This window comes from Protopterus annectens, chromosome 16.part0 (genome assembly GCF_019279795.1).
Source record: "Protopterus annectens isolate FY-2018-M chromosome 16.part0, PAN1.0, whole genome shotgun sequence".
NCBI classification, from domain to species: Eukaryota; Metazoa; Chordata; order Ceratodontiformes; family Protopteridae; genus Protopterus; species Protopterus annectens.
In genome coordinates, this window is record NC_056750.1 from 454,080,009 (window position 1) to 454,100,668 (window position 20,660).

At 40.8% G+C, this 20,660-nt stretch overlaps 1 protein-coding gene across 2 annotated transcripts in view; it reads right to left on the reverse strand.

The window, feature by feature from the left end:
* Positions 1-20,660, reverse strand: part of RABGAP1 (RAB GTPase activating protein 1) — a 4,144,188-nt gene that overhangs the window by 2,805,429 nt on the left and 1,318,099 nt on the right. For both annotated transcript variants that reach the window (XM_044058459.1, XM_044058460.1), the window contains one exon: positions 5,282-5,451. In XM_044058459.1, the coding sequence (XP_043914394.1) occupies positions 5,282-5,451 (170 nt within the window). The remainder of the gene's footprint in view (positions 1-5,281; positions 5,452-20,660) is intronic.

Genomic DNA, 20,660 nt, shown 5'->3' on the forward strand with positions numbered 1-20,660 from the left:
CTTAGCAGAAAGTCCAACAATGAGTTCCTTTTCTTAAGGGTCACTCAGGTACTCTGCATTTACATGATCTGGGAGGGGCTGCCCCTTTGCCGGCATGCATCCTAATCACAGACCATGTAGCAGCTGCACAGTCACATGCTTCCAGAGCATTATAGCCACATTACGAGAGCCTAGTCACCTGGAGATTAAGGCTGCACAGCCTCAGCACTTCCTCCTTAAGGCCCTTATCCTGGATCCTCCTGACTTCTGTTTCAGCTAATCTAGATTGGTTTCCTTATACTTAAGAACAGTAAACAGACAGCTGATGGCCCTTACGGCCAGGGTAGCAAAGGTATAAGTAATTTTAACCAAATCAGTCCTACAAAGTGAGAATTTGCTGAAAAACTACATCCCAGGCTACCATGGCTTGTTGCACAGAGGTAAGACCTGGTTCCCCCACCCCCACAGTTTATGTACCACATCACTGTGGTGCGGTCTGTAAACACATGTAATGGTAATAGGGACCATAGATGATTGAGAATTGAAAGCAATAAGTCTCAACATTTCACTGACATTTGTGTGTCTTTTCTGATCTGCAGACTGTATTTTTGTTCCGACAGACACTTTCTTACACAAAGTCCAAGGCATCTGTTGCAATGGACTGTGATGGAATCGAAAGGGAAATGGGGTTCTTGGAATACAGTAGAGTTTGTCTCTTTACCAGTAAATCTCCATTTTCAAAACCCAAAAACTGGAATCATGAATGTTAGGGATCACTGATGTTGTGACTATACAGATATTCCATACGACTGGAGTTTTCCTTGCGGACTCTTTCTAGAGGTCTCATGAGACTCACAGAAGCCATGTGATCCAAGATCCTGAGAAATTCCCTTGCTGAGACCACAGTCTGAATGGAAAAACTCAGGAACAGATCTAGATACAGATCTACTTTTTCCTGTGGAAGAAACACTCTTTGAATTGAGGTATCTAGGAGACACCCAAGGAAAACACTTCTGTGAGGAGGAGGGTAAAGCAGAGCTTGGTCTGGCAGACAACAGGGGAATTCCTTGAAAAGGAGGGAGAGACTCCCCACTGCAGTCTATAACCTCGGTGGATTATTTTCAAAACTCATCTGCCTGAAACAATACATTGCCAAAGAAAGAAATGGAGGTTCAGAATTTCTGGAAGAATGAAGAATTTGTGAGGGTAAAGTTGAGTCTTGCCGATAGCCATCAAGGCATAATGAACAGTCCTTTGTTCTTGGGGTTCCATCCTTTCTTCTTGGAACCTCTTTGTCATTTTTTTAATGTTTGCTTACCAGCAGCTTGCGGTGTCTATTTTGCTTTTTGAAAAAAAGTTGTAGGGGTAGCATTAAACCTCTTTGCAAACTTGGAGAAGGAAGGCCGAAAAATCTGTGAAATTCCTTAAATCAGCAGCTTACCTTTCTCATTTTTCAAAGACCTCTGCAGAAGATGACCCAAAATTCAACTCTGTCTAAAGGAAAATTTAAAATTTCAGTTTTAACATACTCTGGAAGGTTTTGAGTAAGAAACAAACCAAACTTCCTCATGACAGTTCCACTGGCAGCAGCAAAATCATAAGCACATATTAAAAAGGGGGTAACCACTCAAGAAACAAAAGCAATTAAACTCAGGAACAGTTCTAGGCACAGATCTACTTTTTCTTGTGGAAGAAACACTCTCTGAATTGAGATTTTTAGGAAACGCCGCAGAAAAACAATGTGAGAAGTCAAACAAGACTTCTGCAGAGGAAGCAGATGCCATAACATTACTCATATTCTCAAGAGGCAAGCATAAACTTAAACATATAAACTTGGCAGCTGAGTATTCTAAAAAAGTCTTTCCTAAGAATGCATGTATCCTAAAATCTATCAAATGCCTTCCCATCCTTGTCAGAATGAGAAGGATTGGTATGAACCAGGTGTTTAAAAGCAGTAATAACTGCTGATTCTGACATGGGATGAATATATAAAAACTCAAGATTGAGGAACTATGTACAGTAATTCTGCTTTCTTAGAGGCATCAGGCTAACTGCAAAGCAAATTACAGGCTGTGACACAAAATGGAGTAGGTTCAAGAAATTCCAGTCAAAATAAATCATAGTATTTAAGTGATTATGGAGTGTCATTAAGTTTCCAGTGAAATAATTGATTCACTCTGGAAATTGTTTCAGAAAAGAAAATCCTTCCAAGAGACTATCAAAAAGCCATACTCTCCCTCAGAGTCCAAATCAGAAATCTGGAGAGACAAAACAGAAACTGTCCCTTCACATTCACTTTGTTATTCAAATTTATGAAACACTTTAAAAAAATAATAATAATCCCATTTGCTCTTACCAAAAACAAAAGAAATATAACATACAAAAGCCTGAGCTCAACAGAGCACTCTTGTCCAAGGTGACTGAGAAATGAGAAGATAAAGGTCTTCAGTTTTTGTTTCTTTTTGATACAAGTCTCTTTAGTAGACTTACTTCTGCCAGAAAAAAAGAAAACTTCCCAGGGACAAGTAAAGCAGTCTGTCTAGGCAGAGAAGAGTTTTATGCCCCTTCTCCCAAGACTGACAAAAGTCTCTAGCCCTTGTTCGCCAAGGGCACTGTAACACAGCCACAGAGGTCTTACCCAATCTTAGGTCCATGGTGGCTGTAAAGACTACACTAGAGGGAGCCAATGAAGAAGACAAACAGTCTGAAAAAAACAGTAATGGCCACAGCAGACTTACCCAATCTGCAGCTTGAGGTACTTCAGCAGCCTGCTGTAGTGGCTGTAAGAAATCAGAGTTATGTTGCCACGGATTGCTTAATAACAGTTTACTGTAGTGAGTAACATTTAATATAATATCTGCAGATATAAATGTGAAAGCAACATATTCAATTGATATACAGCAGCATAACTCATCAAATAACTGAAAGCACAAAAGTAGTTCAATAACAATATTTGAACAAGTCTTGTACCAGACTTCAACTCACTTCTCTGCCCTAAACATACATATTACTTCAGTCTAGTAACTTTCCTCTGGGAGCCATATCCACCACCTCAACCTTGATTTCCAAGACCTTGTCTTGCAGGTGCCTGACAGTACTGGTCTATTCTTTATTTAGCATTCCATTACAAGTAAACACATATTTCCCTTGAGAAAGGAACATTCTGTAGCTTCCCCTTGAGAACTGTTATTTCTGCACATCTCATACTTAGTCAGCAAGATTATCTTTTCCCTTCTATAGAACTTTTTTTTTTTTTTAAACTGGAAGCATCAATGAAAACACGAATCTGACTATATTTTCAGCCCTCTTCTACTATTTACTCTGCCTTACGCTAACTACTTTTAAGTGAAAAACTTCAGTCTAACAGTGGCAAAGGTTGTTTATTTTCATCTTTCTGTCATTTTAAGAAGGAAGAACAGAGGAACCAGTAGACTGTTCCATGGTTAAGCTGAGAAAATGCCCGATTCCTGGGGAAGCCTGGCAGCAGTATGGTTAAGTAGTAAAAAGGCAACTTTCCCCTCTCAAAAAAAAAAGTTAAAAAAAAGCAAATTAAACACTTATCCGAGCCATCTAAAATAAAATCTAAAATAAAAAAATTACTTCAGAAAAAAGTTGTTTTAACTTAAATTGGAAAAAAATGTTTGTGAGAAAAGTAAAAAAGTAACACTCCTGTTTAAAAGTCATGTGACAGTCAATAAAAACACTTTCCTAGCTTTAAAATTATTTCTCAGTAAAATATCAGTCATAAAAAGTGGATTTTTCCCCGCTGAGAAATTATTAGCAATCAAAACAGTCAGTTGAATGTCAATCCCTGAAAGCCAGCGAGGAAAGGAGTGTTCTTCAAAGGCAAGAAAGCTCTGAAGGGCTTGACACCCAAACCACATTTTATTCAACTCCGCTTGAGCTAACTAATGGTTTTGGGCATGTGGAAGCTGGCCAGCTGTTGTATCCTTAGCAGGATATAATCCATCTAACCTAAGGCTATTGTATTAGTGACCTTTATGAAGAATATCAGCAAATCCCAAGGGATTGGGTCATCTAAAATTTGTATTTCAATTCTGCAAAAGGATCTTCAATCTTGAGCTAAGCATGTCTTATCTTAAAACTCATGACATGGCTGACCTATTTCAGGACTACTTCAACAAATGGGCATTCAAAGGTGTGGACCCCAAATTTATTACTCAAAGCAGTGAGTTTCTCTAGTTTGTCTCCATTATCAGAATGTGATATTTTGTCCAGCTTTTATGTATAATTTGCTAACGATATGTACCATGTTAAATGTCCTTATGGCAAAGTTATTGTATCTACACACTTTTTGCTATACATGTCCATTAATCTTGATTTTCTATCAAATGGTAAAGTAGACAATGTATATACTTTCTACATTGTGATGTGCCGGATATATGGTGCCAAGGGTCCATCATATAATTATTGCACAGACCTCGTCCTTCTCAAAGTGTTCTAAAGGGCTTGTCTGCTCTTTTGTGTAGAGATGGACAGTTGATCCAGTGCTCAATACTGGCTTTCATCACATCTTGAAATGCCTGGAACAAAGAAGAGATTGCCTACTTGACTCTAGGAAACTGACACTTTTTAATGTACCTTTTTAGGACATCCCCTGAGGGCCAGTTACAAGACACTCCCATACAATTAAATGTCTCTGCAAATGTGATGTCTTCAGTATAAAGTCAGATGGTCTGACTACAGGTGTCCTATGGACTAATTTTGACCAATGCAAAAATCTTCCTCCAAGGATAAAACAGTCTAATTTTCTTTTGTCTTCAGGTACCCTTACTGGCTAACATGGAAAGCTATAGTTTTTCAAAGTAGAATGTAGGCATACACTGGGTAGAGGGGAGACTACAGTAGATTCCTGCTGCTGCCTAGTAGTTTTGTGTATTGTATTAAAATATTCATGACAAACAATTTACAGTATTAGATGACATACTCATACTCTTAGCAGTATTAGCTTTAAGCTTATTACCAATTACAAATTCATGATCTGCTATCCCCTGCACTTGAAATAAGATACTTTATAGCTCCAACAAAGTTACTAGCAAACTAGATGTTTTTTAAAGTTTCAATCACTAATGTCAGAGATTGGATAGAAAGTTCAGAAAATGAACAGATGTATTACATACCATCACACACTTCTAAAAGACTGCTGCAAGTGCTATATTGCTTCAGCAAAGGATGTCACCGTTTCAAAGTAATTACTTTTTAACACAAAGAATCTGGAAAATTAAAAAAAAAATATATATATATATATACATATATATATATATATATATATATGAATTACCGGTTTCAGTTTTAAGTAGAAGACTTCTGTGTAAGTCCGTTTACTGAAAGGCCAAAACAGTCGCTCATTAGGAGAACAAACACGAACTCTAGTCTCCAAAAGAAATCGAACAGGTTCTTGCACCTCAGTGATGACAAGATCAACAGCTACTGTCATATAAAGCACCTTATCTGTAGTAGAAAATCAATGCATTTAAAAACCAAGTTAGTAATTCCTTTTTTTTTTTTTTTTTCTTTCATTAAAATCTAAATGCACACACGGACAAACAAAACACACAAGTGAATACAAAGTTAACTAAGATAATGTATTACAATGCAAAAGACTACTTAAAATGTAATGGCAAACTAAAAAAAAGTATATGGAAAACTCCTGGCACTTTTCCAAAATGCTCTTGACAGTTACTTTTACCTTTGACAAAGAAGAGAACGAGGAAGCAAATTAAATTCAGATCAGTGTGCTAGTTTATGGTTCCATATCTCAGTTTGTGCCATTACTGAGGGAGGATGTTACATCAGTATTGGACAAGTATTTTTGATCTATAACATTCCGTGTGCACTGTAATCTTAGAGCATGCAATGCAACAAACCTTTAACACCTTCATAACAGTTAATGTTACACTTATGCAAATGAGGGTGCTGGCTCTTACACATGGGAATAATAGTGAGAGAGACAATGGCATAAATTTCAATTAGCAGCAATACTCCATCTTAAATATCCACTCCCACCCCAAAAAAACTGCAAACAAATTTCTAGTGGCCGATTTTTTTTAACCTTCCTGCCTATTCCTAATCTCCACCCTAATAACAGTATCCAATAACTTTCCCTCCAGCAATCATCAGGCCCTAAAATAAAACACACACAAATATGGCAGATGTGTAATAGTACAGTTACACTTATGACTAACAATCTTATGTCATGGGCACTTATGATTTAACAACTAATTCTATATCATGGCTAAACATTAGCACTTGAACAACTTTAGTATCACTGGTCTGTACATTAGTGTGCAGTGTAAAGTTACATAAAAGCATGCTGTATGTATCAGATAATATCTGCATGGCTTGGAAGGCATTCCGCTCATAGAAAAAAACATTTCTATTGACTGCTTTAAAAAATCTAGATCACAGTACTTCCAAGACAGTAAATCCCACAGAAAGAGGGAGTGTTTTATCCATCCAAGAAATTCCAATGTCATTCTTTTAAAGATTGTGCCAGCATACCAATCAATTCAAAAGTTGCAATGATTTTTTTGTCAAAAGTTCTATCATCAAACAGCCAAATGTCTTGATCACCCTTAAAGATAACTGTATTCACAACTGTTATGACTGGTGTCAGGTCGAGATGTCATCAACAAACACCACTACAGCTCAACCAACAGAGAAAATCAAATGTTTCTGAAATACAAAAAGTAGAATAAACTATTACACTCTTCAGACTTTACAACCTTTCTCAAGGTGGGAGAGGACTGTTTGTTCTGACATAAATCTGAATGCACATATCAAGCTGTCTAGGTTTAATTTGAAGAAAGATATTCAATCACACTATTAAAGCTACAAAAAGAAGTTATGTACTTACCATAACGTTCTATGTGAGTTGTTCATCTCGCCTTCATTCTTAAAGATGGGTTCGGAGCTGATCCTCGGCTCCGAGTCAGCCTACTACAAAGCTTGAGGTCTTCAGACAGCTCGAGGCCAAGTCCCTATCCCATGATGCACCTAGAGTTATCTCAGATCTTGTTTGCTGCGTATAATACCATATATGTCATTCTATCACTCTATAAGAGAACGCTACACAAGGGTCGAGCAACCAGGAAGAATCTAGCATCTTGGTCTTCAAAAAACCCTGGCGGGGGTAGAAGAGTGGAAATAAGAATGAAGGAGAGATGAACAACTCACACAGAACATTATGGTAAGTACATAACTTCTTTATGTGAAGTTGTTCTATCTCGCCGTTCATTCTTACAGATAGGTAGCGTCCCAAACATCATCTATCTCGGTGGCTCACGGGAGTATGTTTTTCAGGACAGTAGACCCAAAGGAGGCCCTGTCCCTGGAGGCCCTGTCAACTTTGTAATGAGTGATAAAGGTATGAGGTCTTGACCAAGTGGCTGCTGCACAAATGTTGTCTATAGAAAGTCTATCAGAAAAAGTAGAGGATGTGGAGACTGCTCTGGTAGAATCAGCCTTAATTTTGTGCTGCAAGTGCATATTAGCAGCTGAATAAACAGATGTGATACAATCGGATAACCACTTAAGAGTTGTTTTTGCCAATGGCATACCTTTTCTGGAATCTGAAAAGGAAATGAAAAGCTGTTCTGATTTCCTAAACTCTTTGTTCTATCCAAGTAAAATCTGAGCTGTGCAGCATATATTCTAAGTTGTTGGAGTGATTGGGGAAGAATACTGGCAAATCAATAATTTGGTGAAGGTTAGCTTTAGTACAAACTTTAGGCAAAAAGGAGTGATTAGTTCATAGTGAGAGACTGTCAGCATGAAAAATCAAATAAGGAGGCTTACTGGACAAGGCTTGAAGCTCTGACACTCCGCGAGCAGAAGTGATAGCTACTAAAAAGATGGTCTTCCATGACAAATACTTCAAATCACATGAGGAAGCTGGTTCGAATGGAGGGAGAATAATGCGAGAAAACATAAAATTTAGATTCCATGGGGTATACGGGGATTTCACAGGTGGTCTGAGATGAAAAGTCCCTTTGAGAAAGGCTTTGGATAGTTTGTGTGACATTATGTTCAATTCTTCAAATCTAAAGTGAAAATTAGAGATAGCAGCAAGTTGAACCCGAACTGTTGCTGCTGCAGCTTCTTTGTTGAAAATCATGGTCAAGAACTCTACTAGAGAGGCCATAGGGGCTAGGTAGGGATCAATGTTGTTTAGGTACACATTCCTCATAGAAGGTTTATGAGAGGATATTAGAATTTGTTGCATCTCATTAGAAAAGTTATGGAACCTGGCTATGACAGGAATTGGAGCAGCCAAGCTGTTAGCTTCAGGGATTGAAGAGAGGGTTGAAGTTCCCCCGAGTGCATCAGAAGACTGGAACTGGGTCCAGAATCCAGGGGTCCTCCAACTGATGAAGTTGAAGGAAGGGGAACCAAATCTGATGAAGCCAATGAGGGGCTATCAGAATGATGATCCTTCCCAGGGCTTTTGCTTTCTGTAGTACTTTGGGTATCAATGGAATTGGTGGGAATGCATAGAGGACACCCGGAGGGTCAATCATTTATGAGTGCGTTCCTTGGGACTTCTCCCGGAGGGGGAATCAGGGCAAAGTAGCTTCCGCATTTCGTGTTCATGTGGTTGGCGAAAAGGTCGCAGCAAGGCTGGCCCACCCTGCGGAATATCCTGTCCGCTATTTCTTTTTTGAGGGACCACTCGTGAGGCAACAAAATTGCTCTGCTCAGCTTGTCTGCTATCACGGTGGATTTCCCTGGGATGTGCATTGCTAACAGAAAGAACTGGATGATGTAGCCCATTGCCATACTCTTAGGGCCTGGCGACAAAGGGGGATAGGTCCTGGTTCCTCCTTGTTTGTTCAAGTACCAGACCACTGACATGTTCTGTCTGAATCGCAATTGTACCCAGAGGAAGAGAGCCCTGAAGTACTGCAATGCTAAAAGTACTGCTCTCACCTCTAGGACACTGATGCAAATGTGTCTCCTGATCGGTCCATGTGCCTTGGGCTGTTTTTCCCTGAAAATGGCCCCCCCACCCTATCAGGGACGCATCCGTGGTCACTGTGGCCGCTGGTGGGGGTAGAACAAAAGGACGACCTATCGTGACATGAAGAGATCAACCACCACTGAAGATCCTTTTTGCATGTGTTTGTGATCATTATAAGATGAGACACTGGGAGCTCTTGGTAAGACCACTGAGTGAACAACAGCCATTGCATAATCCGTATGTGCATGCGACCCAACAGTATGGCTAATACTGCGGCTGCCATCATGCCTAACAATTTTAGTACTTCTAATGCTGGAGCCTTGTTTTTGGATATGATATTGTAGACCTGCTGACGGAGTACAAGGACTCTCTTTGCTGGAAGTCTCAAAGTGGTGGTGGTGGTGTCCAACTCTGCTACAATAAAAACGGTATGTTGCGATGGTGATAAGGCAGATTTTCCTGTGTTTATTGTGATGCCCAGATGACTGCAGAGTGAAAGAGTGGTGTCCCTGGCTTGTATGAGTTGATGCCGGGTGGTGGCGGGTGAGGAGCCAATCATCTAGGTACGGAAACACCTGGAATCCTAGACGTCTCAGGTGAGCCGTGACCACTGCTATACATTTGGTGAACACTCTGGGGCCTGTAGTGAGACCAAAGGGCAGGGCTCAAAACCGGTAATGACTGTCTCTCAGCCGGAAGTGCAGATGATCCCTGGATGGTCTGGCCATTTTTATGTGGTAGTACGCATCCTGAAGATCTATCGAGCAAATCCAATTGTCTTTCCGTAAAAAGGGAAGTATCGACTGAAGCGTGACCATCCGGAACATCTCTTTCTCAACAGATCTGCTTAGTCTGCTGAGGTCCAAAATAGGTCTCCAGTCTCCTGTCTTTTTTTTGGAACTAAAAAGAATCTTGAGTAAGTTCTGGATCCTATCTGGTCTGCTGAGACTGGTTGGATGACTTTTTGTTAGCAACGATTGGACCTCTATTGTTGCCTGTCCCCTTTAACTGGGTGGAACATCCAGGATTTTTCTTGTCAGTGGAGGGGGTGTGGCAAAAGGAATGAAATATCCTCTGGAAATGATACTTTGTACCCATTTGTCATTTGTTAATTTGAGCCAGGAGTCTGGATACAAATATAAGCGACCCCCGACTGCTTCCACAGTAGGAGAGTCGGGTCCCCTTTCAGGAGCGCTGGTAGGGCTTCCCAAAGAACTGATCTCTGTCGCCCTGGTTTTACAGACCCCCTCTGTCGCGAGGGTGGTGTCTTCCATTATTGCCCCCTCCTCTGCCCCTGTAGGGGGGGTTTCACCACGTGTGTCCTGAAAGGCTCCTTGAGCTTTACGGAACCATATCTTTCTGATGAAGTCAGCTGACCAGGCTGACGAAAGCGCGTAACTTTGTGGTTTTCAATAAAAGATTTTGTTCGAGTTTGAGAAACTGTCCAAGGATTTTGTTTCTTTGCTTTACGGAACCACATCTTTCCTACCCTTTGACCCTTGGGGTATGGTCTGGTAGGGGTGGAAAAAGGGACTCCGATGGCAGACAACAGTCTTTCCTTCCTGCTCACACCTGGTCAAAGTTTCCTTAACTTTGGGCCCGAAAAGGGACGAGCCATCAAAAGGAGTATTGACAAAGGATGAGTTAAAGGGCTCCACGAAGGAACACAAGCACATCCAGTGTGTAGTGTGTCTCCTAAGAGCAATTCCTGTACCCGCTGCCCTGATCTCTCCATCAGCTGCATATGAAATGAGGCACATGGACGAGTTTACTATGGAACTGAGGGAAGCAAGCTGGGAGGCAACTTTATCTGAAGCTCCTGCAGCTACTGTACCCTGAAGAGCATCTCCAAGCTCTTTTAGGAGATCTCTTTGCAGTCTAGTAAAATGGGCTAAATAGTTGAGAGAACGCAGTGCAAAAGTCTCTGAACTATACGTCTGGTTTCCATATCTATCCATGATGCTAGAATCTCTGTTAGGAGGCTGAATAGAGGAGGAAGTTCCCAAAATTTCCTTTTTGGTGGCTGCCGCCACCACCATGGCATCAACTGGCACTCCCTTAGTAAGAAAGAATTTGTCCTGGGGGCAGAAATAAATTTATTAGGGCTCCTGGGGACAGGCTCCATGGTGTCCAGAGACTCCCATACCCTTCGTGAGACCAGCTGCATAAGCTCATCGAAGGGTAGAGACACCCAAGAGGTGGAGGCCGAGACCCGTAAGCCTTCAGGAGAACTGACTCGTCTTCAGTAGGGTTTCGTGGACTGCCAGTGACCCCTCTGCCTAAGGATATCTAATATCTGAGCAAATGAGATACCCTCAGAGGGGGACTGTGGAGACTCTTCTGATTCATCCAAGTCTGTATCGGATGTGAGAGACTACTGGGGGGGGGGGTCTAAATGCTTCCTCTTACAGATTCTATTCCTGGGAACCTCATCAGTGGAGGCTTCTGGTGAGGCCTCGGAAGAGCAGGGACCACCCAATGGGACTTCCTGAGGCTCTGGGTCTCTACGCTTGGCAAGGATCTGTGAAGCAGAAGCAGACACAGGCGCTTTTGGGGAGGAGGTAGCTGGACCTGAAGTCGAAGATGTCTTAGTAGACATAACTCTCCTCATGGCTTCGAAGGAACACCTGCTCTGATGAAAAGGGACTGACTGATCCAAAGAAACCATCGATAGCCCCGGCACCGGGACAGTGGGCTCCGAGCCAGAGGTAGGAGCTGAGCTCATCCGAGCCGAAGCCCCAAGATGCAGAGTCGGAACCAAGTCGGTCCGACTATCCTTCCCGGACCCGACCAGAGAGTGTCGCCTCCTAGATTCCCCGACTGGCACCAAGGATGTCAGAGTAAACGGAACAGAGGACACTGGAGCAGGCATTGGTTCCGAAGGCTCGACGATCATCATGTCAGACTCCTCTGGCTCCAAAGGACCAGTATGGCTCGGAGGAGGAAGGGTAGTAGATGGTAAAAGGGTCTTCAGTTCCGAAGCTGTTTGGGTCTGAGCTGACAAAAATTTAGCAAAGGCCAGTGCCTGTAAAAGCTTCTGCACCACATGATCCACATCCAAATCGGAAAGGCTAATCGAAGGCTGAGATGAGTGGATAGGAGGAGATACAGATTGCAGGAGTGGAGACAGGCACTTCGGAACTGGAGACTGGATCCGAAAGTACTAGATGGTCGGCACTGAGGTTTGTGGAACCGACAAAGGTTTTTTTTTAGATTTCTTTACCTCAGAAGAAGTAGAGGCCTTAGAAGACTTTGAGGATTTGCTAGACCTTTCCTGGTTGCTCAAAGCTTCTTGAAAAGATGGTTTGACTAAACCTCTGTCGATTAACTTTCTTTTTTTCTCCTGGAGAACCCTAGAAGAGAAAGAATGGCAAATGGAGCAGCTTCCCTGCAGATGCAATGCTCCCAAACAGTATACACAATTCACATGACTGTCCGTGACAGACATTTTCTGTCCACATTTAGGACATTTCTTAAACCCTGATTTTAGGGTGTTTATCTTGGTCAGCCATACTGTAACACACAATCTCAAGAGGGTGCTGTAAAAAACTAGACACACCCAACAAGAAATATCAAATAAGCCCTTTTAAAACTATGGGCTAAAATACTAATCAGCACACACACACACACACACACACACACACACACACACACACACACACACACACACACACACACACACACACACTACTACTACTTATCTAAACTCTAAAGACTAAATATATTCAAAGCTGTGACAGAAAAAGTCACTATTCAAAGGCACACAACTACAATATAAACTACTATTAAAGATTTAACAAGTCCTAAAATAAAACGAGGCCAAAAGACCTAACTAGTTAAGAAAAAGGCACACCAAGGAAAGGGAAAATACACAATAAGCTATAAGAGCTAAGTATCTAAAGATAAATATCGAACTGTTTTTCAAGAAAAAAGTTTTTTACTGGCCCGAGCTATGACAGGAACCTCTGATCTATTGCAGCGATGAATTAGAACTGAGGTAACTTTAGGTGCATCATGGGATAGGGACTTGGCCTCGAGCTGTTTGAAGACCTCCAGCTTTGCAGTAGGCCAACTCGGAGCCGAGGATAACCCATCTGCAAGAATGGACGAAATAGAAAAACGTTGCATAGTACATTTATTCCAGAGAAGGGGTGTGTGCTGGGTGATGAATCTCTCCATCATGTTCTGTTTACTTACTGACGTAGGCAAGGGTCTCTGGTCCTTGTGTCAGTGGAGCTGTTTGTCTTACTGAGATAAGAGGTCAAGGACTACAGTAGCTTTAACATGATAAAGCGAGCCACAGTTCACTACTCAGGAGACTATAAGACAAAGACTACAGGGACAGGGCTTTTAGACTCTCTTGACCAAGTACACCTGTGCAAGAACTTATCATAGTAGTAAATGCCCAAATGATCACTGTTGCAGCATTACTCACTGATGGGATATCCTGATCCTGACAAGGATAGTTGTACACGTGGCCAGCACACCGAAGCTTAGATGCTGCAAACTCATGCAATACATATGACGTATGATACAAGCACAGGAGAGATAAGTAGTACACAAAGGATGTATAGATGTGCACATTACTTCAGGATTTTCTTGTCCTAGACTAAAAAGAAAACTGAAGTAGAAGTGGAACTATATACAAAATATGTATGTCAACTAGAAGAGGGTGAAATAGGGATACCTGTCCACCTCAGCCAAAGCCAAAAACATGAAGAGAAAACAGTTGGGAGGAAGTGTAACACTACAACAGTTACCAGTTGAGTCCTGACACAACTGTAGTATGTCCTTCCTATTATCACTGCTGCAGTCTCACTAAATCGATGGAAAGAGTCTCAGGGCTTCCTAAATGAAAAGGAGGGTGGACTGAGATGCTGAGCTTGGGTCTAACGTTCCTTGAAGGTTAGGAAATCAAACTATAACCTTGATAAAAAAAAATCAATCTTATAATGTTTGGCAAAAAAGAGTAGAATGGATTTAGAACCCATAGCTTTGAAAAAGTAAAAAAGGTTTCAGAGAAGGCAACAGCTCTTGTGGAATGGATTTTAACAAGACCAGGGAGCAGTTTTCCATGAAAGTAGTAAAAAACAGAAGAAAACAGCTCTGGAAATCCATTTAGAAATTGTTTTGAGACAGGAAGATCTAACTTTTATTCTGAAAGAAATGAACACCATCAGATTTCCTGATGTCTAGTTTTAACAAAGTAAAACAAGTTGCCTTTGGGCATTAAAAAAAGTGTACAAGACTCTCTCCTCTGTTCTGAGAAGACAGAAAAAAGATGGGAACAGATTCAAAGAAACCTCACTGACCACCTTAGGCATAAAGGAAAGGTTAGTTCTAAGAGTTGCCCTTGTCCTTGTGGAAGATAAAAGGCCACAGCTCTGACACCCTCTTGGCTGAACTCAGTATCATATCCAGTTTTCTCAATTACATATTTTTACAGAAGAGGTGGCAGCAGATCCAAAACAGACCAAAGGTGAGACTTTCCTAAGACATACCTTTTAGTGGTTGGATGTAGACGTTTCCTTTACAGACACAAGGTACAAGGTTTGATTCTCACCTTTAAAGAGAAACTGTGTAGGCTTAACTCATTAACGCCTAAGTGGTGTGGAATGTCACACCTCTAGCTGCCGACACATCTTGCATGCCACAGCATTTTTAGAAAAATAAATTTAAAAAGCATTAGAAAAACAAATGCAAATATTTTGTGAATAAAAGCTATTAAAACTAAAACAGCAATGTTATCAGTAAGACGTATTCTTTACATTTTTAATAGCCACTGCATTCATAGTCTTTCCATAGAAACCATGCTATAATGCAAACAAACCCCAAATTATATTTTTGTTAGACTTCCACAAACAAATTGCCATATCTTGGAAACTATGCTACCTAGACATATATAGTTAGAACATGTTTGTTAACCAGACATAAGGTTTCACATGACAAGAAATTCCTCTGAGTACCTGTTTAATGAACTATTTCCAGAAATATGAAGACACATGCATAATTTTATAATTATCCATATAAATAATACTGAATATACCTAAAGATGTGCACCTTAACACTGCAAATATCAAAGATATTTTCTTCAAAAACATCTAAGGTTTCACATAATGTCTTGCAAAAGTTTGTAAGTCGTTTGTCTTTTGAAATATTAAGTACATATGGGAATAGTTTATTTTCATAATTACTAACAAACAGCTAGCAATATCTCAGGTATAATGTGACAGACACTGACAATGACTTTCCCTCTGTGACAATAGGAGGTACTGCCAACACAGCTAGCTGGAATTTTGTAAATAATTAAATGTCATTTGTGAATATCAAACTGATTTATACAACATGCTTGTGTTACAAATGTATTAGAAGTGTATGTTGTGTATATCAAACTGATTTATACAGATGTTTGTGTTGAAAAGATATTTGTAAAGTGCTTGTGTTTTGAAATGTATCCACAGTGTGCCTTACTGGAGATAACAGAAATGAATATGCACTATTGTAACTGTTTAAGTGTATATGTTTTAACATAGGAAACTGGGAGACAGGATGTTAACCCCAGTCCAGCAAATTTTAAAATATATCTGAAATTAAATGGGCTAAGGCCATAAAGATGCCATCACACAGGTTTCGATGCAGCTAGAGACACAGTCTGTACTAGGAAGCTTTCTGTATTATCTTTGGGGTGAACTAATTACTACTCTGGAAGCATGGACGTATGAAATTGTTTTAGGACTTCCAGCACCTGTCACAGATCTAAGCGAAAGCTTTTGTGTATGTATTTTTACAGGTAGGTGCTAAATCCTGCCAGCTTCCAGCAATGGGGGTTGGCATGGGAACTAGAAGTCAGATGACCAGACATGATGTCATTCTGCAAGCCACCTCAGAAGTAATATTTTAGAGATTATTTTGAGAAGTCTCTCAGTGAGACTGAGCATTCTGTATTTTATCTTGGGCCTGACAACAAGACGGACCAATCATCACACCATCTACCTTGCTCTATTAAGTAAGTAGGGAATAGTAACACCCTTAGATTCAGTCAAGAATATAGTGAAGCTTAGTTTAGATATTGTTTTTCTTTATTTGTCTGAGCCTGTCCTTCAATGTTATTTTAAATATTTCCTGTGATTTGAACTCTGATATCACTGCGAATATATACTTAGTGTTTTCTTCTTTTATTATATATTATTAAATATATTTAAACCTTTCATTGCAGCTGATCTTTGTAGAGATATTTAAGTTTTGACAGTATTTGCATATTTATCTGGCGACAGTGTGGGGGCCACTCTTAACAGCCTTGCTCTTGGTCAAACTAGCACTTGTATTAATATTACACAGTAAATTTGCGCACCCTTTGTTAAGGGCCTTAAAGTAGCTGGTAAGTGGTTCTGGTGACAGTGATAACTACCTTATAGTCTGGGCAAAAGGGGGCATAGCTAGTAAACCTATGTCAGCCTTTCCCAGGTGTGTGCGTGTGTGTGTGTTTGTGTGCGTGCTCGCAAATCAAATCTCAGAGTGCGTCAGTTACTTGGCAGGGACATGAAGCACTGGTTTGACAGAGAGTGTTGGAGGATTTGGCTTGGAACCCTGGCTAAGGACTCAACTCTATAGCTCTGCCAGTGGGTAGTAGTTTCATTGGGGATCCGGAGAAAGAGAGGAACCAGCGCCTTGGCTGACTGTGATCTCTGTGTGCTCTTAAGGGAAACTGTGCTTGATGCAGAGAGCTGCATCTGTAGATACAGTGTGTGTACCTGTTATCCTCCCAGTGAACATCCCCAACTGGTGCCATTGGTGAGGATTTAGGCTACTTGATTATTGGTCCAGAGGTGAGGGGTTGTAACACCCACCATGGCATTTCAGACCATGCCCCTCAATAACACAGAGAGCTCTCAGCTACGAGAAAATGAGCATAAACATTAAAATATGAATATGTGACAAACTGATTCATTTCTCTAGTACAAGACATCCTACATTAACAGTCTTAGTTTCATTCTGTTAACTCTTTGCACTGTCTAATACTGCCTTCCACTAGTTGACAAGTCACTAGTTTAAAGATGGCAGGCCCATGAAATGTGTGTCTCAAGAAGCTACGAGTGCAAACTGAAGTATACAGAAAAGACATTATAGGCTTGAGTGAGTTAAGATGATCTGCAAGGGCAGCTAGCCTTGTAACCTGCCTATGAATCTCATCTACTGAGGTAACACTTTGGGGGAGGGATTAGTATAATGGTTAAAGTCTTTAGCTCTGAGGTAAAACATACAGGGTTTGATTCTGATCTCTACTTACTGGTCAGGTTTGTAATAGTCTGCAGAATGACAGCTTAGTATTTGTTAATGCCTATAAACAGTTTAGGTCCCCAAAAGGGGGATACCTCTTCTTGGAGGCCTGTTGTGCAGGATGCCTTTCTAAAACAGTTTAACCTCAAAATATCCAGATAAGGCTTGATCTACAGGCACACAGGAAGAGATGACTGATAAATGTGCTTTGACAAAAAATGCCAGTCCAGAACAGAGCAGCTCACACAAGAAAAGAATATCAAGAATAAGCATTTAATAAAGATCCTATTTCCTCTGTAGGAACAATCTTTCCCATTTGGGAACATAAGATTTCCTTGTAACATGTTTTCTAGCCTCCTGCAATACCTGTACCACAGCCTCGGAAAAAAAGGTGCTTGAGTGAAATCTAAGATTTGGATGAAATAAAGAGCATATGTTATGGGTGAGCAGGTCCACCCTCTGAGGCAACTTGTAATAACTGCTCCTGGTCAGGTGAATGGTCCAAACAGCACTGGTTCACCTTAAGTGGGAGTCACCAACCAGATTTTGAGACTGTCCCTCTTGATTCTGTGAAGGACTTTGGGAATTCATAAGAAGGGGAGGAAATGCATAAAAGATCTCACCCTCTATAAAAAAAAAAAAAAAAAAAAAACTGTGGCATCCATCTTCCATGCTTTTGGGCATAGTACTCCAGAACAAAACAACCTGAGCTGCCTGTTCTGAGTGAAAGAGAAGAGATCAATCTGGAGTGCCGCACTGATGGGCAATGTTCAGGAAGATTTCTCTGTTTAATATCCATTTGTGAGGGTCTATTTTGGAGCTGCTATAGGAGATTGTCATGGTGTTCCTCTCCAATGGAATGAACAATGCTTACAGGGAGAAGCTGCATTGGATAACAATATCCCACGCAGTTAGGGCTACTTTGCAAAAGTGGTAAGACTTGGTGCCTGCTTATTTTTTATTTATTTATTTTTTAATAAATATACGATACCACTGTGGAGTTGTCTGTGTATACTTGGAGGACCTGTAGACCAAAGTTGGTTCAAGGACTGATTTGCCAGACTGACAGCCTTCATTTCCCTGACATTTACGTAACAGTTATCATCTCTGCATGACCATACAACCTAGAACTTTTTGTTCTGGAATACGCCCCCACATGCCATGTCTGGGGCAGCTGTGTAAAGCACCTGGCAAGGAGAAGAAGCCCCAAGGGGGACTCCTGGAGTGAATGAAATCAGGTTGATCTACCAGAGAAATTACTTCATGATGAAGGGCAAGAGATGAATTGGGAAATTTACTGGATGGCAATTATTAGCTAGAAAGTGACTTTACACACAACCTGAATCTTCTTCATATGATTCTGCTAAAACACCACAGGTGTTATTGATGCCATGTACCCAAGGCCCTAAATTTCTCTCGCTTGTTGAGGTCAAATCCAAAGGTAGAAGGGAATGAACATAATCTGTCAGAAACTGAACTTTGTCTGAGAGAAGGAAAGCAGTCATTGGCAGAATACTAAGCTTACATCCAACACCAAGTACTGACACGGGATCATAAGACACTTTAAAGTTCAAGGTGAATCCCAGATGGTGTTTGAAATGACCTACCTCTGCCAACCAGTAATCAAAAAGCCTCAATCCTCTCCACTGGCATCTATGGGGGGATGTACACTGGGAGGATAATAGGTACACATACAGTACTTCCAGATGCAGCTCTCTGCATCAAGTGCAATTTCCCTTAAGAGCACACAGAGACCACATTCAGTCCGGGACTGGTTTCTCCCTCTTTCTCCAGATCCCCAGTAAGACTCCCCCACTGGCACAGCTATAGAGCTGAGTTCTCAGCTAAGTGACCATGCCAAGACAACCAGCACCCTCTCAGTCCAACCAGTGCTGCGTGTGTCTCTGCTCAAGTAGCTGACAAATGCACTCTGAGGTTTGACTTACACACACACACACACACACACACACACACACACACACACACACACACACACACATATACACACACACACCTGTGAAAAGCTGGCACAGGTTTACTAGCTATGCCATGTTCTGCCCAGTACCATTGCCACCAGTCACTCCTTATTAGCTACTATAGGGCCCTTAACAAAGGGTGCCCAATTTTACTGTGTAATATTAATACAAATGGTAGCTTGACCAAGAGCAAGGCCATTAGGAGATGCGCACACAGTGTCACCAAATATGAAAGTGTACTCAAAACTTAAATAGTTCTACACAGATCAGCAACAATGTAAGCTTTAAACACATTTAATAATAAATAATAAAAGAACAAGACAATATTCACACTGACATCAAAGTTCAAAACCATAGGAAATATTTAAAATAACACTACAGTACAGGCTCACACAAAGAAAAACAATCTAAACTAAGCTTTGCTATATTCCTGACTGTATCTATTAGGGCAAGGCAGATGTGGTGAATGGTTCTTTTTGTTGTCACTTCTATGGCAGAATGCAGAATGCTCTATCTCACTAAGAGACTTGTCATAATAATATCTAAATTATTACTGTTGGGATAGCTTACAGAATGACAATTTCTAATAATCTGACCTCTAGTTCCCAGGCAAACCCCCCATTGTTGGCAGCTGGTAGCATTTAGCATCTACCTGTAAAAATACACAAACATGGGCTTTTGCTCAGATATTTGACAGGTGCTGGAAGTCATAAAATAACTACATTCCTTCATGCTTACAAAGTACCAATTAGTTCACCCCAAAGACAATACAGAAAGCTTCCTAGTACAGACTTTGTGTCTCGAGCTGCATTGAAAGCTGTCAAGGCAGCCTCTTTATGGCCTAGTGTACAAACTGATTTAACTTCATATCTTTTTCTAAAGTTTGCTGGACTGAGGTTAACCGTCCATTTTCCTCTGTTAACATACACATTTAAACAGTTACGATAGTGCATGGACATTTCTGTTCTCTTCCAGCAGGGCACACTGTGGATACATTTTAAGCACAAACACTTTACAAATACCTTTTCAACACAAACATCTGTACAAAGCAGTTTGATATACATGACATACAGTTCTAATACATTTGTAACACAAGTATCTTATACAAATTAGTTTTATATTCACAAATGACATATAATTATTTACAAAATTCCAGCTAGCTGTGCTGGCAGTACCTCCTTTTGTCACACTTCTTCCCCCCTTCTAAGACGCAAGCTAGTTTTTCAAGTGTCCCCCTGAGTAACATTGCTTGACAGGAATAAGCCTATCTGGGAATACATTACCCCATTCCCTGTCTTGAGATTCCAGCTGCCTTGGCACTGCTGACAAGCATACAATGCTGCACTGTCATATCATATGTCTGCAACCCTAGGGCTCCATCACAGTAATGTGGGATTTTTACTGGCTGGCTTGCTGTAGTCACAGATGCCCCTCAGACACCTCCTGCC